The sequence below is a fragment of the Nomascus leucogenys genome, unplaced genomic scaffold (assembly GCF_006542625.1).
Source record: "Nomascus leucogenys isolate Asia unplaced genomic scaffold, Asia_NLE_v1 Super-Scaffold_258, whole genome shotgun sequence".
NCBI lineage: Eukaryota > Metazoa > Chordata > Mammalia > Primates > Hylobatidae > Nomascus > Nomascus leucogenys.
The window spans coordinates 3,333,507-3,357,046 of record NW_022095769.1 but is presented as its reverse complement, the minus strand read 5'-3'; the positions used below and the strand labels follow the sequence as shown (position 1 = coordinate 3,357,046).

At 43.8% G+C, this 23,540-nt stretch overlaps 1 protein-coding gene across 2 annotated transcripts in view; it reads right to left on the bottom strand.

Moving 5' to 3' along the window:
• Positions 1-1,370: 1,370 nt before the first annotated feature.
• Positions 1,371-23,540, bottom strand: part of SKAP1 (src kinase associated phosphoprotein 1) — a 312,702-nt gene continuing 290,532 nt past the window's right edge. The window contains exons 12-13 of one of the 2 annotated variants that reach the window (XM_012503658.2): positions 5,200-5,308; positions 1,371-1,746 (exon numbers count right to left, since the gene is read on the bottom strand). In XM_012503658.2, coding sequence (XP_012359112.1) covers positions 5,207-5,308 — 102 coding nt within the window. In that variant the 3' untranslated portion in view covers positions 1,371-1,746; positions 5,200-5,206. The remainder of the gene's footprint in view (positions 1,747-5,199; positions 5,309-23,540) is intronic. The other variant, XM_003278731.4, reaches the window with a different exon arrangement.

The window sequence follows — 23,540 nt, the reverse complement described above, 5'->3', positions numbered from 1 at the left end:
TGAGTCACTGTGCCTGGCCAGTTGCCTGTCTTTCAAAATTTCTTCTGTAGAGAATCAGGCAATAATAGCAGCTACCCTTATTGAGCAGTTATTATGTGCCAGGCATTGTTCCAAGTACCATTACACATGTTAAATCATTTAATCTTCCTAATCACCTAATGATACAGTGAATAGAGTATAGCCCTTCTAAGGTGAGGAAACTGAGGCATAAAAGGTCGAATAACTTGCTCCAGAGAGCACAGTAGACAGGGAACTGAGATTTATTCCCAGGCTGTCTGGTTGCAGATGTTATGCTGTTAATCACTATGTCTTGCTGCCTCTTAATGTGCAGGTAACCTGAGTGCTAGGTACAGACAACAGGAAAGGGAAACAGGGAGCCCTGTATCCATACTTGAGCCCTCCTCAGAGCATTTCCTCAGCCCCTACCTGGGAGGTGTTGTAGTGCAGGACACATGGGTTGTTAACTAACCTGAGGCCTGAAGAGGAACTCTTCAATATGCTGACTCCAAGGCCTTGCTTCTGGTTCTGTCTCGTTTTGGAGATTCAGCACATAGGAAAAAAACCACGTAGCTGGGTGGGAGCGGTGGCTCATGTCTGTAATCCCAGCACTTTCGGAGGCTGAGGCAGGTGGATCACTTGAGCTAAGGAGTTTGAGAGCAGCCGGGCCAACATGGTGAAACCTCGTCTCTATAAAAATACAAAAATTGGCTGGGTGCAGTGGCTCAGCCACCCTGTAATCCCAGCACTTTGGGAGGCCGTGGCGGGTGGATCACTTGAGGTCAGGAGTTCAAGCCCAGCCTGACCGACATGGTGAAACCCCGTCTCTACTAAAAATACAAAAATTAGCTGGGTATGGTGGTGCACGCCTGTAATCCCAGCTACTCGAGCGGCTGAGGCAGGAGAATCGCTTGAACCAGGGACGGGGAGGTTGCAGTGAGCCAAGATTGCGCCACTGCACTCCAGCCTGGGCAACAGAGTCGAGACTCCATCTCAAAAACAAACAAACAAAAAAACAAAAATGAGCCAGGTGTAGTGGTGGGCGCCTGTAATCCCAGTTACTTGGGAGTCTGAAGCAGGAGAATCGTTTGAACTAAGGAGGTGGAGGTTGCAGTGAGCCAAGATCATGCCACTGCACTCCAGCCAGGGCAACAAGACTCTGTCTCAAAAAAAAAAAAAAAAAAAAAGACAAAAAATAAACAACAGACGTGGATTCCAGAGAAGATTCTGCTCTGAAAGACAATTCCAAGTCTCCTTTTTTCTCTGGGCTTTTGTTTTCTCTCATGCTATCCCCACTTTATTGGGAGGTGGTAAAAATGCCCAGAGCTGACATATTGATATCATTTTACAAAAAGGAGCTCAGCATCATCACACATGGCAAGGAACCACATCTCAAGTTTATTTGTGCTTGTCAAACCAGCCAGAATAACCAGCAATGTCCTCCTCCCAAGGTTTCCTTCTCTCTCACCTTCTTTGTGAAAAGCTTGTGGAAAAGGCAGATGTGGATGTGTGGACACATTTAGAGATGGGGATGAGCTATGACTAGGCTGGTTTAGTAACAGGTTTGATGAACGTGCCTCTTCCCACTTGTCTTACTGGTAGCTTACAGTCACTCTGAGGTGTCAGAGACTTGGGTCTCTTCAGCAAAGAGACGAGTCCAAGGCGTTGGTGGGGTGGCAGAAGTAGGCAGTGGGAACTTTTGATGATCAGCTTCCTCATAAAGGCAGGAGAGAGGGAAGAATATATTTCCTAAAGGAGGAAAAATACATAAATTTGCTTTTGTGATTCAAAATATAGATGTATTAAAGGGCACAGAGTATAATGTTTTCCCCCTTACCCTGTCTCACAGTTTCTCTGTCCTTGGAGGCAACCATGTTATCACTTCGTGTCTCCCTCCAGAAATATCCCATATAAATATAAACAAATAGGTATATATAGTCGCCAGTCCTTTTTTATACAAATGGGGCAAATTTGGCTTCCATTCTTTGCTGCTTTATTTTTTTTAAACTTACCAACATATCTTAGAATGTATTCCACACAGTTTCCCTTTCTTTTTTACTGTTGCATAATATTCAATTCTATGAATGTACTATAGTTATTTGACTAGTTCTCTGTTAAACATTTAGGTCATTTCCAAGTGTTTGCTATTACAATGAACTGTTTGTGCCTGTCATTTTGCATATGTGCAAGTATAGCTGTAGGATAATTTCTTTTTTTTTCTTTTTTTACCCAAACCAAAAATGGTCAATAGGATAAATTCGTTTTTTTTTTTTTTTTTTTTGAGATGGAGTCTTGCTCTGTTGCCCAGGCTGGAGTGCAGTGACGTGATCTCAGCTCACTGCAACCTCCGCCTCCCGGATTCAAGTGATTCTCCTGCCTCAGCCTCTTGAGTAGCCGGGTTACAGGTGCCCACCACCACACCTGGCTAATTTTTGTATTTTTAGTAGAGACGAGGTTTCGCCATGTTGGTCAGGCTGGTCTCGAACTCCTGACCTCGTTATCCGCTCCCCTTGGCCTCCCAAAGTGCTGGGATGACAGGCGTGAGCCACTGCGCCTGGCCAGATAAACTCTTAGAAATAGATTTGTTGGGCCAAAGACAATGAAGAGATAAACAAATAAATGACAGAGTGAAAAAGGGTGAATTTGTTTTTTATTTTTATTTATTTATTTTTTGAGATGGAGTCTCTGTCACCCAGGCTAGACTACAATGGCGCAATCTCGGCTCACTGCAACCTCCGCCTCCCAGGTTCAAGTGATTCTCCTGTCTCAGCTTCCCAAGTAGCTGGGATTACAGGTGCTTGCCGCCATGCCTGGCTAATTTTTGTATTTTTAGTAGAGATGGGGTTTCACCATGTTGGTGAGGCTGGTCCCGAACACCTGACCTCAAGTGATCTGCCTGCCTTGGCCTCGAAAGTGCTGGGATTACAGGTGTAAGCCACCATGCCCGGCCGGCTGGATTTGTTTAGATTTGACAGAAAAATTCCAACCCTCTACACTTGTGGCCACGAAACAGTCTTCATCAGGAAAATCATAAAGTCAAACCTTGAGTGACAGGCCTGAGCTGGTGTCGTATGGTTGTCCAAGGGCATTGGAGAATAAGATCTATCCTTATGTATTTTCCTAAATGAGTTCACTCAGCTGCTGCAGCACACTAGAGTGGGCTCTGGTCTGGACTCCAAGGAGTGTTTGTATCACTGTCACACTGATGCCATTCTTTACCCCCAGCAGTGAAGACTGCTCCTATTTCAGGCCAGAAGATGGAGCTAGTGACAACATGCTGGTCTTGGGGGCCCTCCATCAGCATCTTAATTCTAACCAAAACCCACTCTGCACCAAAGTGGCTCCCACTATTACTCCACCCAAACCAGGCACCCACCCCGACTATTTTGAAACACAATGTGGTTCTTGCTAATAAAACACAAACCTATTCTTTTTCTTTTTTTTGAGACAGGATCTTGCTCTTTCACCCAGGCTGGAGTGCAGTGGTGCAATCATGGCTCACTGTAATCTCAACCTCCTGGGCTCAAGCATTCCTCCCACCTTAGCCTCCCAAGTAGCTGGGCCTACAGACATGCACCACCACACTTGGCTAATTTTTAAAAAAAATTTTTGTAGAGAGGGGGTTTCACTCTGTTGCCCAGGCTGGTCTCAAACTCCTGATCTCAAGTGATCCTCCTGCCTTGGCCTCCTAAAGTGTTGGGATTACAGGTGTGAGCCACTGTGCCTGGCCCTGCAAACCATATTCTCTATTACTTAAAAGTTAATTTGATTATGTTCCGTAGTTCCAATATTTCACATGTTCCAATATGAGGAATCCTCATATTGGATTCCTAATCTTGGTCAGTCATATTGCAGTATGTGGGCATTTTGGGGAAATGGTGCCCTGGGTTTGAGAGCTGGGGATAAACCTAGATCCATCCCTGTGGCAAAAATTGCTAGTTTTATCCCAATATCCATTCTTCCCTTTGTATTTAATCATGAATCTCCCAATTCTAAGCTGGACACAGGGCTATAAGCTTTCTTTACAGCTTGCTGTGTCCATATATTCCAACTTCTGACCAATGGAATGTGAAAGGAAATGTGTGTGCAACATCTGTGAAGTGCCCTTAAAGGAAGAGGGTATGCTTTTCTCTTTTTTTCTTTTCTTTTTTTTTTTTCTCAAGATGGAGTCTTGCTCTGTCGCCCAGGCTGGAGTGCAATGGCGTGATCTCGGCTCACTGCAACCTATGCCTCCTGGGTTCAAGTGATTCTCCTGCCTCAGCCTCCTGAGTAGCTAGGATTACAGGTGCGCGCCACCACGCCTGGCTAATTTTTTGTATTTTTAATAGAGATGGGATTTCACCATGTTGGCCAGGCTGGTCTTGAACTCCTGACCTCATGATCCGCCCGCTTCAGACTCCCAAAGTGCTAGGATTACAGGCGTGAGCCCCTGTGCCCGGCCTGACCTTCTCCTTTTATCTTTCCTGCTGTGCTGTGTAGGTTGCAGACAGGATGGCTGGAGATGGAGCATCTGTCTTGGCCATGAGGTAACCTTGGGAATGTTGGGCACACAGAGAAGAACAAAAAGAAAAGGTACCTGGGACTGGATACCTTGGACCACTTACCTCTAGATTTTTACAGAAGAGAAAAATACATTTCTGTGTTTTTTTTTTTTTTTTTTTTTTTTGAGACAGAGTCTTACTCTGTTGCCCAGGCTGGAGTGCAGTGGCGCGATCTCAGCTCACTGCAACCTCTGCTTCCCGGGTTCAAGTGATTCTCCTGCCTCAGCCTCCCCAGTAGCTGGGATTACAGGTGCCCGCCACCACACCTGACTAATTTTTTTTGTATATTTAGTAGAGATGAGGTTTCACTATGTTGGTAAAGCTGGTCTCGAACTCCTGACCTCAGGTGATCTGCCCACCTCGGCCTCCCAAAGTGCTGGGATTACAGGTGTGAGCCACTGTGCCTGGCCTTCTGTGTTAATTAAGTCATTTTTAGTTTAGATTTTATGTTGCTATTAGTTGAACCTTATCCTAAGTGACACTGTCCCCAAATTTAAGAAAAAAACAATTCCAGAGGCATTTTCTTTCCATCAGTGGCAAATCACTAGCATTAGTATGAGAAATGAAGAAAACTGGCAACTCTCATCTTTCAGAGAAACAAAGTAGTGGCCCACAAGTTCCACTCAACTATTAGGCAGTTCATTGGCAATGGTTCTGATACCTGGGTTTCATCTTTCTTCCACTTCAAAGGCAGTGGTGAGATACTCCTTTGGAACAATCCCAACGAGGCTGTTCAGTTCTCCCACCCACCAGCCATACATGTTATACTCCTGAAAAGTGAAAAGAGGACGGCGTCAGTTAGAATTTGTTCATGCTTCTGCTCATTTATTCTAGTGATTGCATGGGAGATTCTGTTTGGTGGTTTCATTGTTGCCATTATCACTGTGAACTGTTAACTTCCCTGATGGGATTATTAAATTTAAAAAAGTCATCTAGAGGAAGAGAGCAAGCACTTTCATTTTGCCATCTTCCTGTCTACATTGTAAAGTTAGCACATTTGATGCCCTTGCTGAACCTAAAGAGCATTTTTTTTTTAAACCAAGCCGAATGGTATAGCTTCTTAGAGAAACTTGGGCACACATTAAATTGCCAGAACACTACAGATATTTAAGGGGTCAAGTCATAGTTCAAATCAATAATATTTATCAAGCATCTTCTATGTGCAAAGTGCTGTTTGAGTTCCCGTGAGGTATATAATGATGAATCAGAAGATTGCTTGCTCCTTGGGAGCTTACAGCAGAGTAATGGGCTTTGGAGTCAGACAGACTGAGATCTAATCATCGCTTGGTCATTTAGTAGTCACATGACCTTAGGTTCTCCTAGCTTGAGCTTCTTTGTGAGAGTAGGGATAATATCTCCCTTCTATCTTGTGGAGATGTAAATTGCATCACTGAAGTAAAAACAACTGAAAGTGTTTGATACATAGTAGGTGCTCTAAACATTAGATTCTTTCCCTAGAACAGGTGAGAGGTGACAGGTACATTAATAATGACAGGCTAGTCACAGAGAGGAACAAACAAGAAAGAGGATGAGAGGGTTTTAAAGAGAGTTTAAGGGGTAGTCACAGGGTGAGGATGCAGCTCCTTGAATACAGAAAAGCTTCTCAAAAGCACAACAGATGTTGAAGAGCATGGGGCTATTTCTTTTTTTTTTTGAGACGGAGTCTCGCAGTGTCACCCAGGCTGGAGTGCAGTGGCAAGATCTCAGCTCACTGCAACCTCCGGCTCCCAGGTTCAAGCAATTCTCCTGTCTCAACCTCCTGAGTAGCTGGGATTACAGGTGTGTGCTACCACACCCAGCTATTTTTTTTTTTTTTTTTTTTTTTAGACTGAGTCTTGCTCTGTCTCCCAGGCTGGAGTGCAGTGGCACGATCTGGGCTCACTGCAACCTCCACCTCCCAGGTTCAAGCGATTCTCCTGCCTCAGCCTCCCGAGTAGCTGGGATTACAGGTGCACACCGCCACGCCCGGCTAATTTTTCTATTTTTAGTAGAGATGGGGTTTCACCATGTTGGCCATGATGGTCTTGAATTCCTGACCCCAGATGATCCACCCGCCTCAGCCTCCCAAAGTGCTGGGATTACAGGTGTGAGCCACTGCGCCTGGCCACAACTGGCTAATTTTTTATATTTTTGGTAGAGATGGGGTTTCATCATGTTGGCCAGGCTGGTCTCAAACTCCTGACCTCAAGTGATCCACCAGCTTCAGCCTCGCTAAGTGCTGGGATTACAGGCATAAGCCACTGTGCCCACTCTGAGTATGGGGCTATTTCTGATAGCACCAGAAAATGCTTGCTTTCTTTTGAAAGAAGTAAAATTAGAATGAAAAAAAATTTTTTTTTTGAGACAGAGTCTCACTCTGTCGCCCAGGCTGGAATGCAGTGGCATGATCTTGGCTCACTGCAACCTCCACCTCCTGGGTTCAAATGATTTTCCTACCTCAGCCTCCTGAGTAGCTGGGACTACAGGCGTGCACCCAGCTAATTTTTCTATTTTTAGTAAAGATGGGGTTTCACCCTGTTGGCCAGGGTGGTCTTGAATTCCCGACCTCGTGATCCGCTTGCCTTGGCCTCTCAAAGTGCTGGGATTACAGTTGTGAGCCACCGAGCCTGGCCAAAATAAATTCTTTTTTTTTTTTTTTTTTTTTTTTTTTGAGATGGAGTCTCGCTCTTTCACGTGGTCTGGAGTGCAGTGGTGAGATCTCAGCTCACTGCAACGTCTGCCTCCTGGGTTCAAGCGATTCTTCTGCTTCAGCCTCCTGAGTAGCTGGGACTACAGGTATGCACCACCACGCCCAGCTAATTTTTGTATTTTTAGTAGAGACGGTGTTTCACCATGTTGGCCAGGCTGGTCTTGAGCTCCTGACCTTGTGATCCACCCAGCTCAGCCTCCCAAAGTACTGGGATTACAGGTGTGAGCCACCTCACCTGGCCCCGAATGAAATTTTAAGAATGGGAAATATCACATATTCCAGTTCAATTGGATTTGGGGTACCAAAGAGCTAACTGCTTCTTTGTACACTTGGTTGCTGAGTACTATTAGGAAAAACAAAACAAAAGAAATAAAACCAGATTGGTGATATGTAAAATTTCAGAGTCCCTAGCATTATCTGGTGATCTTTTTATCTCTGGATGCATATAATTATCATAGAATTATGATATCTAATATCTCCCCTCCTCAAACTCTTGTTGCTTCCGACAACCTCTTCACCTTCAAAGGGAAAAGAGAAGCCATCAGATTTGTCAACCTCCAGTCACCAAAGCAGGAACTTACCTGTATTGACAACCATCTTTCTTTCCCATTAAAGTCAGAGAAGCATCCCTCCCCTGGTTTAAGACTACCCCTCACAATATGCACTTGCAACCCTTCTCCTTTCTTTCTGAGAGACGAGGTTCTGTGGAGACTGACCTCTGCCTGTAAAGTAAATGGCTCCTTCCACCAGCACTGAAAGGTGTTCAAGTTTCTCTCATTTTTGAAAACAATCATTAAATAGCTGCCACTGCATGTCTACTTCCCATTGCTGCTAGTCTATGCCACACTTGTTGGAAGTTTACTCACTCACTGCTCCAACTTCCTTCCTGTTTACTGTTGAAGCCGCTCTCATCAGGCTCGGTTGCCGTCCTCTACTTAGACTCTCTCTCCATGGTCTCCTGTAACCTCTGCGTTGCTCAAATTCCCTGAGCACTTCTCAGTCCTTAACTTACTTGATCTCTCAGCAGTGCTGGCACTATTGATCCTTCTTGAGGCCTTTTATTCTCTTAGTTTCTATGATAATTATACTCTCCTGGTTTCTCTCCTACCTCTCTGGTTACTTCTTCTCATTCTCCTTTGCAGGCTCATCTTGCTCAATTCTGCTTTCTAATGTGGTTGTTTTCCAGGGTTCTGTCCTGGCCTTCTCTTCTGTCTTGATGAACTTTACTAGAGCAATCCCATATATCTCTGTAGAGTATCCACCATGTCTGTGTTTATCACTCATGACCAGAGCTCCAGCCCAGGTCTGTATTGGACCCCAATAGCCAAGTGCATTCCACCAAGCTGTTCAAACTCAGTATGTCCTAAATTTAACATGTAATCCTGCCTTTACCTCCATCCTGACTCCAAAGCTATCTTTGCTTCCTTGGTTCTCTATCTCAGTGAGTTGTACTACAATGCATTGTTACCCAGGCTGGAATCTCAGGAGTCATTCCTAATTTCACTTTCACCTTCTTCTTCTTCTTTCTTCTTCTTCTTTTTTTTTTTTTTTTTTTTTTTTTTTTTTAAGATGGATTCTTGCTCTCTGTTACCCAGGCTGGAGTGCAGTGGCGTGATCTCATGATCTTGGCTGACCACAACCTATACCTCCCAGGTTCAAGCAATTCTCCTGCCTCAGCCTCCCGAGTAGCTAGGACTACAGGCACATGCCACCACGGCCAGCTAATTTTTGTATTTTTAGTAGAGACAAGGTTTCGCCATATTGGCCAGGCTGGTCTTGAACTCCTGACCTCAGGTGAGCCACCCACCTTGGCCTCCCAAAGTACTGGGATTACAGGCGTGAGCCACTGCGCCTAGCCCCATCCCCCTCTTCTAATCGATCCTTGAGTCCTGTTGATTCTCCCTCTAAAATATTACTAAAATCCTCCATCTTCTTTCCGTTCCCAGTTGCCAATACCTTAGGGTCATGTAGCTATCATCTCACATGAGAACTACGAAACAATCTCCAAGTTAATCTCTGTATCAGCATTCTTCTTCTCCACTCTATTTGTTGTGCAGCCAGACTCACTCCCTACAGTACACATTGATAATGTCACTGCTCTGCTTGGAAACTTTCAGTGGGTTCCCAGTGCCCCTTGTTAACTGTTTTTTTTTTTTTTTGAGCCGTAGCCCCTGTTGCCCAGTCTGGAGTGCAGTGACACGATCTCAGCTCACTGCAACCTCTGCCTCCTGTGTTCAAACGATTCTCCTACCTCAATCTCCTGAGTAGCTGGGATTACATGTGCCCGCCACCACACCTGGCTAATTTTTGTATTTTTAGTAGAGATGGGGTTTCACCATATTGGCCAGGCTGGTCTTGAACTCCTGACCTCAGGTGATCTGCCTGCCTTGGCCTCCCAAAGTGCTGGGAATACAGGCATGAGCCATTGTGCCCGGCCACCCCTTAACTTCTTAACAAAGTAGACAAGGCCCTGCATGACCCAGTCCCACTCACTGTTCAGCATTGTCACTCACCTCCTAGATTTAGTGTCCCTTAGTAAAATAGAACTTGTCTCAGCTGCTCCCATGGGCCACAGGCTCCCTCACCTTGGAACGTTTCCTCTGCCTGTTTAGCCTCTACTTCCCTCCTCATTTCATGGGGCTTACTCCTAAGCAGCCTTCAGATCTCAGTTTCTGAGTTACTGACTCTCTAGAAGCCTCTCCTCGACACTCTCTGACTGTGTGGGGTCCTTGTTACATGGTCCACAGTGCTGTGCCCTGTGCTTTCCTGGAAAAGAGCTTGTGATTACACTGCCTTCTCTCTGCCTGTCTTTGTCTCAGTGTCAATCACTAGTTGGAAAGTTCTGAGGACTGGACCTTGTTGGTTTTGTTTGCTTTTGTGTTCCCAGCATTCAGCACTGTACCCAGCACAGAGTGGGGCCAAATAAATACTTGTTAAATGAGGCCGGGCGCGGTGGCTCACGCCTGTAATCCCAGCACTTTGGGAGGCCGAGGTGGGTGGATCACTTGAGGTCAGGAATTCAACACCAGCCTGACCAACATGGTGAAACCCTATTTCTATTAAAAATACAGAAATTAGCTGGGCGTGGTTGAGGATGCCTATAATCCCAGCTAATCAGGAAGCTGAGGCAGAAGAATTGCTTGAACCCAGGAGGCGGAGGTTGCGGTGAGCCGAGTTGGTGCCATTGCACTCCAGCCTGGGCAACAAGAGCGAAACTCCATCTGAAATAAAAACAAAACAAAGCAAAACAATGAGATTATGATGAAATGAAGGGGGCAGTGGGAATTTGTACTCTTAGTTGAGCAGATTTAGTTACAACTAACTCCAAGATATTCCCCTGGTGATTGAACTAGTTGTGGCAGAAAGAGATCAACTACCTTTGGAGACAGTCTCCTCAAATGGCTCCCTAAACAACAATAAGAGTCTGAAATGTCACAAGAAGTGAGACTACTGAGTTGATCCTTTTAGGACCAGGGAATTGCCTTGGGAAAATCAGCCTTAAATAACTAAATGTGTCTGTCTGCCACCTCTTCCTACACCACACCTTCTTTTCTTGTTTTGTTTTTTGAGACAGGGTTTCGCTCTGTTGCCCAGGATGGAGTGCAGTGGTGCAAGTATAGCTCACTGCAGCCACTCCTGGGCTCAAGTGATCCTCCCGCTTCAGCCTCCTAAGTAACTAGGACTACAGGTGCATTTCACCATGGCTGGCTAGTTAAAAAAAAAAAAAAACAAAACTTTTTTTCTTTTTCTTTTCTTTTTTTTTTTTTGTAGAGATGGGGTCTCCCTATGTTGCCCAGGCTGGTCCTGAACTCCTGGGTTCAAGCAATCCTCCTGCTTGTTGGGATTACTGGAGTGAGCCACTGTGCCTGACCCACCACACCTCATTTCCTCCCTCTCCGAGGCCAGCTTCTCCCTACAGTTTGCAACGTCTTATGGGAAATTACCTAGAATTCTTTAGCTTTTTTTTTTTTTTGGCAGGGGGGAAGACAGGATTTCACTCCCTTCGCCTAGGCTGAAGTGCAGTGGCATGATCTCGGCTCACTGCAACCTCTGCCTCCTGGGCTCGAGATTCTCCTGCCTCATTCTCCAGAGTAGCTGGGACAACAGATGCATGCCACTGCCTAATTATTTTTTATTTGCTAATTATTATTATTATTTTTTTCTGTAGAGATAGAGTTTTGCCATGTTGCCTAGGCTAGCCTTGAACTCCTGAGCTCAAGTGATCCCCCAGCCTCGGGCTCCGAAAGTGCTGGGATTACACCCTGCCCAGACTGTCAGGGCATTTTTAAGCTCCTCTTGGTACAAGATATGTTACTGTCCATTTTCCGACACTGAAGTTAGGGCAGTTTCTGACTTAAGTTTTCTTGTAGTGTTGCCTTGCTGTGAAGGGCCTTGCTGTGAAGGGGAAATGCATACTCTGTCTACCTCTTACACTGTAACTTGTAAAAACTAGCTTTAGCTCTTCTGCTGTCTCACAGGCAGAGGGTGGGCACAGTGTTGTCTGAGAGTCTTTTGATCCAAGTCAACTTGCTGGAACGTGTGAAATGTGGTCTTCCACCTGCCAGATGCTGTCATCTGCATCACCTGCAGGGGACAGTAAGCCATTTGCTCCCCGGGGATTGTTCAACGCTCCTAACTTTGACTAACACTTTGTAGCACCCCTCTTTAGTCGTAATGCCAGGAGTAGGGACGAAGCCTTGGGAAGGTGCTCTCTGCCAACTTGAAGAGGGTGCGAACAGGAAGCAGATGAGTCTCAGCAGGGTACCTGCAAAAGCCAGGCTCCCAGTCTGTCTGCTCTTGCTCGAGGGGAACACTAACCCTGTCGACTGCAGATGTAGAAGCCTCGCCACAGTGGTGAGAACTGAAATGAGTGAAATCAACTCTCTGCCCTTCAAAACAAAAGAGCAGGCAGAAGTGTAAGGAGGATGGCACAGTCCCAGAGACCATATGTATCCTGCTGTGGGAGCCTGGGAGCTTAATCAAAGCACCTACAGGTCCCGGGATCTGACTGTCTTTTCCAGATTTTATCCCTTGGCTGTATACCCGAAAAGGGCTGCAGGGCTGAGATGTTTAAAGCATGAATGGAAAATTTCTGACCTTCTCTCCCACTACCACCTCCATGCATTGCTCCAACCCAGTCTGAACACCACGAGGTATTTTAAAATAATTTTTACTTTGATGAATTGCTGGGGAGTCCACAATTGCTCATAATCAAAGGGAGAAAAATGCAAATGAGATCCGGCCAAGAACTATTACCACCAAACGTTTATTTTACTGCACAGTGCCAAAAAGAATTAAAACAACATTAAACTCACAGCAATCATGTTTAAGCCCTCGTTTCCAAGTGCCAAATTGCACCACTCTGGATCATACAGATGTTCGTTAATTATGCTAATTTTTATTAAACTATTAAAATAGAGAGAGTACTGGCTCAGTCAGGCAGACCCCAGCTCTGAATGAACTCTGCTCCTGTCTAAAGGTGTTAATTTGCTGCATTTTTATTAAGTTGCTGATTCTTGAGTTTTAGTTTTAGGATGGCAAAGAGAACTGAATTTCTGGGATCAATGTTTTCTATAAAGTCTGATTTCTCTTTACCCAGATGTTTGGAAAGATTGGAAAAATGCTGAGAGGCCCCCAGGAGACCCAAAATCCTCAATTTGGAAGTGTTTCTATCTTCAAGGTAGGGATACACATCTACAAGTGACCGTGTTAGGGCTTCAGAATTATACATGCTCACTACTCCATAACTCTACATATATTCTGAATGGTAGGGCTGAGATTTAAATTATACAAAATTGTTCAATGAAGATGTTTTAGATAAGAATATACAAAGTTATTAAAAAAAAAAAACCACAAACCTTTCCATCAGGGCTTGCTTCTTGCCACAAAGTCTTTTTAGAAACCTTTCATCTAAAATAAGCACAGTGTATGGTTTGTTCTCCTCATAAATATTTCTAGGTTTGACTAAACATCTGCTTCTCTCAATACCAACCTTGCCCCACCTCCTTGAACAACTCACATGAAGAAGTCTTAAAAATAAAAGTTGGCTATTTGGACTCCATTATCTGGCTGTAGAAACTATTGGTCTGGATGAATGAAGCACTGAGTGAACCTGAAATAGACGCAGTGCTCACCATCAGCAACAATCAAAAGTGTTTATGGCGGATTTCACACTGCCATAAAAGGATTTATGCTGCTAATCTCCATCAACAAGGAAAAAAAAAACCCTACCAAACCTGCCATAAAAAGAACAGCAAATTCTATAAACAAAAAGCAGTATGGCCACCAACAACGGGCATGCTGCACAGCTTGACTCTGCCTCCAGTGGTTTCCTATTGCTGTTTATGGTTTCAAGACTATCATGGACCTCCTCAGTGCTCCTCCTGTCACAGGGCCCTGAGTCCCTGTGTGGTGCTGCAAATACCCTGTCAGTAGGTGTCAGGGGATATCGGGGGAAAACCAGCAGGCGCCTATCATAAGCCTTAAAAGAGATTAAATACCCCTACTCCATGATTGTTACATTTTAATTTCTCTCCTCCCTGCTGGTTCCTATTTGTATAAGCTCTTCCATGGCTCCCCTGGAGTAGCACAGACATGACCTGGAATGACCATCCTGTCTTGGGATGAGAATTCAATTTCTAGGCTCAGTGAATCCTAGGCTGTTCCAACAAAAGGAACTCACCATCCTCCAGGGCACAGATTCTTAAACCAGAGTCTGTGAACCCCTGGGCTCTCTGTGGATGGATGTGAAGGAATCTTTGAACTCCCTGAAACTGGTGTAAAATTTTGTGTGCATGTGTACCTAGGCCTCGTCTCTGGGGTGAGGCCCAGAACTTTCATCAGATTCTCAAAGGGTTTATGAACCCTTTGCAATTTACCAGCCGGCACTCTATGGGAAAAAATATAATGGTCTTTATGGGCTGCATCTGTACTTTGGCCCAGGATGGGTATCCTCGCACTCCCCACACACAGGCCCCTGCTTTTAAAAAATACAATGAAGGAGAGGCCGGGCACGGTGGCTCACGCCTGTAATTCTGGCACTTTGGGAGGCTAAGGCGGGTGGATCACGAGGTCAGGAGTTCGAGACCAGCCTGGCCAATATGGTGAAACTCCATCTCTACTAAAAATACAAAAAAATTAGCTGGGCATGGTGGCGCACACCTGTAATCCCAGCTACTCGGGAGGCTGAGGCAGGATAATTGCTTGAACCCAGGAGGCAGAGGTTGCAGTGAGCCGAGATCGCGCCACTGCACTCCAGCCTGGGCAACAGAGCGAGACTCCATTAAAAAAAAAAAAAAAAGTGAAGGAGAATCAAGAATCCTCATTGCTTCCACGCTGGACTTCATGGGCTTCAGCCCTCCAGCTGAAGAGGCTGTTCCCTCCTCAAAGGTCGACTGTGCTTGTGTACCTCTTTTAAGGAATCATCTCTTTTTTTTTTTGAGACGGACTTTTGCTCTTTGTCACCCAGGCTGGAGTGCAATGGTGCAATCCCGGCTCACTGCAACCTCCCCCTCCCGGGTTCAAGCGATTCTCCTGCCTCAGCTTCCTGAGTAGCTGAGATTACAGGCACCCGCCACCACACCCAGCTAATTTTTGTATTTTAGTAGAGACGGGGTTTCACCGTGTTGGCCAGGCTGGTCTCGAACTCCTGACCTCAGGTGATCCTGCCCACCTCCGCCTCCCAAAGTGCTGGGATTACAGGCGTGAGCCACTGCGCCTGGCCAAGGCATCATCTGTTTAACTGTGACTTCAAAGTTGTAGTGTCTTCTCATAGTTTCCATTCAAATGGCTTGGAGCAAGCTGCTTGACACTCAGTTCCCTGGAGAAAGCTCCTAACAGAAACATTCTCTTTTCACATTGAATTGGGTTCCAAGTCTCCGTGGAACAAGATTCCCAGAAAATATCTCATACTTTTTTGTTCTTTTTACCATAAAAGTTCCCTATATTGGTGCTTATAAACAAGAGGATGCATCTTCAAGAGAACAGTCTATCAGCCCCTAACCCGAAAGATTAGTAAATGCTTGATACATGTATGGAAAGGTCAATCAATCACAGAAATATTGGTTTATGATTGGTTATTTCTCTTATTAGTGTTTGTGCATCATACATTGCCATTAGTTAAGATGGGAAATTTGAATTCCTAAGCAGAGTAACTTGTACTATTCCAGGGTCAGTCCCAAACATCACATTTTTACTCTGGATTTCCCCACAAATTCTGTACTCCTAAAATCCAGCTTTGAATATATCATGCTTTCTTAGGATATCATACCCTATGAAATAAATTAAGGGCTCCAAATCAGCATCCTTCTAACTGCTGAGAAAAACAAGGCTGGGAACAGGAATTGTTCACCAAAGACAAAGTGCCCATTTTTCAGCACAGATAGTTTTATGAAGAGATTTTCCAGAAGGAGAAAGGAAATGGTCAGTTGGGTGGCCGGTGGGTTAGTGGTGTTGGAACTTGTGAAAGGATCGAAGCTCAGCACTTGGCTGAAACCTTGGGTAACGTGGCAGCCTCTCCAGGCTGTTTTACAATGTGTTTTAAGTTCTTGGCAATCACTTTCTCTTTTTCCATTATTCAGAGTTTTGGTCTATAAATCATAATAAAAATGAATCATTAAATTTGCCTCAATTGAGCTAGTTTTATTTATTGTTACATTTCAGGGAACTTGCTAACCTGGAGATTGATGGGCCTGAATACAGCGGAAAGTATGCGAGTGTGAGAAGGGGGACATGGGAAGGCTGGGTAGTCAGCAACAGCAGTTGGGAGAGGGGTGGGTCATGGTGACAACTCCACAAAGCACACCCTAAGCTAAGTGTTCTGAGAAGAGGAATGTGTTCTCTAGATGGAGCGTCTCAGAGCACTTGAGTGCAAGAGAACATTCAGCCTTAAAGGTGAAGCTTATGTCCCGAACAGGGTAGGAGTGGATAATGATCAAGCTGAGGCCACGGAGGTGTGCAGGGCCTGTGCACACACTGCATGTTGTGGGTGAAATGTGTGCAAAACACAGAGTGGGTGTGTGCAAGTGTATGTGACAAAAATCAAGCTGTGAAGGTAAGAGCAAAGGTGAAATAGGGCTGTAAGGAAAGAGAAATGAAAAGAAGCACACAACTTGAACTTGAACTTTACCTAAAGAAGAGAGAAGGGATAGAGGGAAGGTAAAACACTTTGCAGATGGGAGAAAACAAGGTGCTAAGTGCAGAAGTCAGGAACAATAGAGACAGCACCATTTCGGAGCTGATAGAATTGTGATACCATGTGAGACGGGCGTATTAATATGTATTCCATAAACTGTGCAGCTCTGCACGGCTCTGTTTTGCTCTGACCGCAGTACCAGCCTCAGGCACCACAACACAATTTGGAAACAATGTGACGGAAATGTTTAATCTGCTCGGCCCATCTGTGCTGCGTATTTCTCCAGATCTCCCTGAGAGAGGCGCCTTGAATCTCCACATTGCCTTTAATATTCTCCTAAATCACCTCCCTACTGCACTTCAAGGGCCATTGCTACAATATCACAGGTTCATCTAAAGTGCAATGGGGAGGGGGTGTTGGGGAAGGCGCAGGCCGGGAGATTTTTTATTTTAAAATAATTTCCAGAGATTGTCTTTTCTGCTTCCTTTAAAAAAAGAAGAAAAGTTATTCTACTGTTGCCTTAAGGTTATTGAGGTTGTTTGGTGCAAAACAGGATAGGATAGAGTGGAATCATTCTCCAAAGAATTATTTTTATTAATCTCGATTTTCTCAAATGGACATGGGAGGGTGAGCAGATGCTCATTTTCTCTTATCTCTTTTCCTTGCACCTTGCTAGAAAGCACACATAGGGTGTGCTAGGGTGATGTGTTCATTTGGGGCTGGAGCCTCTCTCCTTTCCACTCTTGGCATCAGCTACCAGCTTGTTAGTTCCCAGGGCCAACCCTGTCTCTGCTCCACTCTAAACAAAGCCATCTCATTCACAACAAGTATACATTTAGTCTCTGGTCAACATGCCCTCATTAGGAGAGACACTGTCTATATTTTTAATTTTTGTTTAAAACCTTAGATTTTCTCTCTTTAAGTACAGATGTTGGGTGTCAGATTTCCACTGTCTTTCCCCACTTGATTGCGCCAGATTCAGCAATTTGGGTCTAGCTGGGGTGGGTTTTGGAGAAAGAAGGATGACAAGTCACCATGTTCCAGACCCTAGACAAATGGAAGAGAGTTGCACATCACCAAGAAAATTAGGATTCCTTTTGCTTTGTGAATTAAAGAAATGAATAATTTAATCCTCAAGATTGTTCCGGCGAGGGAAAGGCAACGTCCCAGTTGTGGAGCCCTACAGCCTGTCGGTGTGTTACATCATCTGCACACATAGGCGTTTCCATGACAACCGCTTATAGCTTCATTTCCTGGATCCCTCTAGGGGGTGTCACAGCCAGATCCACCTGCTTTTCACCCTACCCTCGGTGGGGTCATGGTAAGGTCGCCAGAATAAATGAACGCGGGTACTAATGATCTGTTTACTGCTGTTTATGCTCTGTGTGTGTCAGGGGCACGCACATTTAGAGAGCTCATTATGGTTGCAATTAGAATGCACCATCGCTAGATATTTAACTCCTTTTTCTTTTAAATTAGCATTTTAATAACATTCTTTGAGCAGAGAAACAAAATGACCATTTTTCACGGACAAACTTCTAGCTGTAGGTGCAACTTTAATGGCAAAGTTGTGAAGGGGAAAGAAGGGGAAAAAAAAAACATTTTTACTACTTTCACCCTCCTCCTTACCAAAAGGATATTTTTATTTGCTTTCTAACACACTCAATTTCCTAAATTTGTTTTGAATCCAATTATTTTGGGTGGTTTAAAGTACTGCATTCTTGTTGGACGGAAATTAGCAGCGATTGAAATTAACTTTTTATGTGACCTGTGAAAGGGGCTAAAATAATTACAAGTGTGTAGAAGAAACTCTCTCTCCAAAAGACCCTTGCTGTAGGATCAGGCTGTGATCCGATGATGCCATTATCCAAATATCTTTATACAGCAAATACAAGGGCTTTTTTCTTTAAAAAGGTGATTGCAATTATTGTTTCTGTTTTGTAATTCTCAGGATTATCTTGTAGAGGATAAGTGATGACAAAAATTTGTCATTATAGACAGGATAAATAAGCAGAAAGAATGAAAACAATAACACAGCATTGTTTACCATTTAAAAATGGTGAGCATCAAAAAGCAGGAGAGGAGGAACAGGAAAGGTGTAGAGACCCCCTTGGTTACAATGTTTCAAAAGGCATTGCTTTTTAGGGATCAGCCAACACCCTTTCTAGGTGTTTATAGATGCTCTGTTTGTGTAAAGTACAGTGAAAAATAACAATTTGAATGTTTCGATTATCTTTCCCAGTCCGTTCCATTTTCATTATTTATTTCCTATAAATCGGGACCTTGCTGAACATAATTCTGCAGACAAGGAGGTGGATGGGACAGCCAATGTGAACAAGGAGATAGATGGTGGGTGCGTGTAAGATAGATGCTATGCGCTTATGAAAAGGAGCAGTATGTCTGCATGAGAACATTCACAAAGTAGAGCGAGCAAGCGTGTACACGACAATGGGTATTTATAGGTGGAAAAAGGTGCAAGGAAGATTATGTGGGAACAGGCACAGAGAGTCTGAAACGGTTTGCTTTTTTCCTACCCTCCTGGAATCCACATCCAAGTTCTGCCTAAGATGTCCCACACTTGCTGTGGCTCCTGTGAACATCGCAAGCCTTTCCATGACAACAGACGGGGATTTCATAGCCAGAAGACTTAGGAGGTCAACAGTTGAAAAGCAAGAGTTAGAGAGATCTTTAAACAATCGCACTAACCTCCCTTCCCTTCCAAAGATAGAAGGAGGAAAACATTTAAAGACGCAGCAGGGAAAAAAAAAGAGCCTTTCTAAAAATGCAAGTTTAAAATGTTCATGCTTTTGTATCAGCCTAGTTGCACCTTAGAATCTGCCATTTCATAAATAAAATACCGATGGCATAGAGTATAATTTGGTGATAGCTACCCCAGGACACATCTAGATGCACTTCTGTTATTTTAATTAAATACTGCATTATGGTTTGTGACAACTACATAGCTATAGCGTAAATGAATTCAGAATTAAAGTGTTACTTAGGCATCCAGTAATTTTTGTTTCATTCCTTAGTTTTACAAAGCAAATAGCTATAAAGTCAAGATGTTTGTTCATTTACAGATGGAGCAGGATTGTCGTCGCTGTTTTTTTCCTCCTCAATCCTCATCCACAAAAAGAAGACAGAGCTCAGAGTCTGGCTCCCAACACTCTTAGCTTATGAGCCACATCACAAAGAAAAACACATCCTCTTGACTATAATGTGAAATGCTGAATATTAATTGCTGGTATTATGCTTATCTTTCTAGCCGGGTTCTGTCTTTTAACAATTATTTGGATGGGCTACAGCCTTGCACTGCCAGGAGATTTTTCTCCTTTGTTTAATAGTTAGAAACCAATTTTATTAAAAAACTGTAAAGTTCACAATGCTTTATGGAAGTTCTTAGTATTTGGAACTCTCCCCAAATATAGAATATTATCAGGAACAGAGAAACTGCAGACTCTCTTTGCTAAATATGATGAACATTTCTGCATTTAAAAGAAAAAAATATTTTTCATTTTAGCAATATTAATGTTTCCTTAATGAAACTGGAGTGGGTGTTACAATTTGATATACTTGGTTAGTTTCATTGTCACTTCACTAGCAAATCATGAGAAAGGTTCAGAATATTCTCATCTATCAGGTACAGATTTTCACTCAAAATATGTAGAGTAAAAGGATTTTTGTTCAAATCTGAGGATTTAATTGTATCTTTAATGTTTCATATGTCAAGATGAAAGTTTTTAAATAACTAGTTTTCTGAAACCATTTTCTATTATTTCTAATTTGAGAATCAATGTGATCTTTTTATTAGCCTTAAATACCATATGTCTGGGAATGTCTGCAAATTTAAGCTTTTCTGTGTTCTAATCAATTACCTTCAATCTTGCATAACTAATCCTATAACCTGCATAGAAGTTACTGCCCTGTATGTTAGCAATGAGGTTATACTTTGTTTCAATATTTTGCTAGTTTGGTTGGAGAGCTGAATCCATGCAATACCAAGAAATGGTGGCAGAAGAGGCTTGGGGAGGCTGAGTTCCTTTTGAGAAAATAATTATACTGAAACAAAGCTTTTGTGACTCCTTTTAAATAGGGCATCTCACCAAAATGTCATCCAGCCTCTTTGGCAGATTAGTGGGGAGTTTATTACTAAATCTCTGTCTAATAAATGTGCAGTTGACTCTGGAGGAGCTGCTTGTTATAATACTGGCGGTGGGAAATGGAGGGAATGTCACAGTTAAAGACACAAATTTTCCCCATAATATATTCGAATGGAAACCTCTGAATCCAATACGACATGGGCATATCTAATAAATTCACAATATTTCAGTTTCCACAGCCTTCACCGGTTAGTTTTAAAGATTTATGTGGTAAAAAATTACTCAGTGATGAATATGGTTTATTCTGTGCAGTATTGGAGGTATAAGGAATTAAACTACCATCTTTAACAGTGAATTTATTATTACCTCTGTCAAAAGACGAAGACTTTAACAGCATTTGTTATAAATTCACTGCAAAATAAATGGCTGGAATTTTTTACACTGGAGTTTGTAAAGCATCGGGCGATTCTGAGCATTAACCTAACCCTGCCACGGCTTATATGGTTCTAGATAAACATTTCTGTCTGGGCTTTGTAGTTAATTATCTGGTCTGGACTTTTCCCCAACTGAAAACTGTGTGCACATGGACACACACACACACACACACACACACACATACATGCACAGAGAGAAAAGTGAAAGGTCTTGTCCAGCACAACTGTTTAGGAATAAATAGATTAGAGAGAAAAATGCCAATTTTATTCTCTTTTTAAAAAATCGGTTTTAGAATAACTGGTCAGGGTTTGCAGGATGGATTGATGAGCAATTGGGCCTCTTGTTAGCAGGTTTACATGCATGCATATGCACACACATATAAACACCCTCTCCCTTTTGTCCTCTCTTGGAATGGGTGTCCCCTCATTTATAAAAATTACCTGGAAGGAATGAGGCTGCCAGGGTTTGTTCTAGACGATTGGTTCCTGTCTGGGGGAAAGGAATGGCCTCTACTGAATTTGACCGGTATATGACCGTTGCCTTCCAGCTGACCCCAAATCCCATTCCCATCCTCCTAACTCTGTTGCCTCCCATAGGGGTTATTAATGAGAGAAAACACGATCATCATCATCTTCGTCATCACAGCACAGTGTTGACCTGCTTGTTAACATGAAATGGGGTGGTGGGGACAGCTTCTGCTTCTCTTTTGTACCATCATAAATAAGAAAAGATACTTTGCCATAGGATCCCCTCGCCCACCCCTTTGATTAGGTCAGAGGTGCATAATAGCTCTTTGACAGGCATTCATCAGTTTCATCACACTGTTTAGGCAGCCTGTGCCCCAGGCCTACATTCTCCCCACTTACTACCCCTAAATTACCTCCCAGATAACCCCCCGCCCATCCCCCACTCAGGCAACCAGGGGGTATGGTGCCTGAGGAAGTCCTAAATGGACACTAGATGTCACCAAACACCTCCTTTCCCTCAGAGCCCTGAAATTAAAAAAAAAAAAAAAAATCCTTCATTTAAGGCAATTGAAGGAATTAACTTATCTGTTTTTATGAGGGTTGTTGTCACATTCAACTAAGCACACTTAAAAGAGGAAGTATTGCTGCATTAAGATAATTTTTACAACATACAAATCTCTTTTGGAAAGAACGGGGTCAAGGGAGGGGAAAGGTCTCCATTCTTTAAGTAGCCCATTGAGGAAGTAGGTGGAGAAAACCGGGTTAAAACTCCCATTATAATAGACATAGTGTTGTGTTAACATAGTCCAGGTGTGCTGGCGCAGGCCTGCCGCATTCAGATGACTAGACTGGCTGTGGAGCCAGGATCCCATCTGAGTTTAAGTAGCTGCAGTCCAGGGTGACAAAGTCTGTCCATTTTTCTCCACATAAGACCCGTGACCATCTGACAGCATCACGTGTTCCACGCTAAACTTGACTTTGTATGGCTCCCTGTTTCCACATCAATTCCATCAGCAAGGAAGATGACCCAGATCCTGGTGTGTCTGGGCCATGAGAATACCTTCCTACCCCAGCTAAGCCACCGTGTAAGTATAAACCTTACGTGTGCCCAGCTTGTTGCTCCAAGGCTGCTTTCCATGGAAATAAGGCACTGGACAATTCCTTGGAAGAGCCTCAGACCAATTTATGAGGCACACAACCCAAGCCCAAGAGATGTATCCCACTGGCTCAGTTTACCTTAAATGGAAGACCTCACTCAGTGGCCTCTTCTCCTTCCTAGTCAATTGAAAAAGCTTCTCTTTCTCTCCCTCCTTAATTTGTCTTTATCTTCTGAACAGCTCATGTTACCACCATAAATAACTTCTGGAACAGGATGCTTTTTTAAAAAATGGGCGTTTAAGTGTTATCTTGGCCGGGCGTGGTGGCTCACGCCTGTAATCCCAGCACTTTGGGAGGCTAAGGCAGGCGGATCACTCGAGGCCAGGAGTTCAAGACCAGCCTGGCCAACATGGCGAAACCCCATCTCTACTAAAAACACAAAAAATTAGCCAGGTATGGTGGCTTGAGCCTGTAATCCCAGCTACTAGGGAGGCTGAGGCAGGAGAATCGCTCGAACTCGGGAGGCAGAGGTTGCAGTGAGCAAGATTGTGCCGCTGCACTCCAGTCTGGCAGTCTGGGTGACAGAGCAAGACTCTGTCTCAAAAAAAAAAAAAAAAAGTTAATCTTGAATAGTGGAACAAGCATGATGATGATGATGATGATGATGATTTTTATTTTTTCTTGAGACAGAGTCTCGCTCTGTCGTCCAGACTGGAGTGCAATGGCGTGATCTTGGCTCACTGCAACCGCTGCCTCCCAGGTTCAAGTGAGTCTCCTGCCTCAGCTTCCCTAGTAGCTGGGACTACAGGCATGCACCATCATGCCTGGCTAATTTTTGTATTTTTAGTAGAGATGGGGTTTTGCCATGTTGGCCAGGCTGGTCTCGAACTCCTGACCTCAGGCAATCCACCTGCCTCGGCCTCCCAAAGTGCTGGGTGTGCCACCACGCCCTGCCAACAAGCATTATTATTATTTGGAAAGAATGTTCCCTAGTGAGAGACACTGGAGCCAAGAAGACAGGGTCACTTTTCTGAAAGCTAGGACTTGTGACTTGTCTTATCCAAATAGAGGCTTACCTCT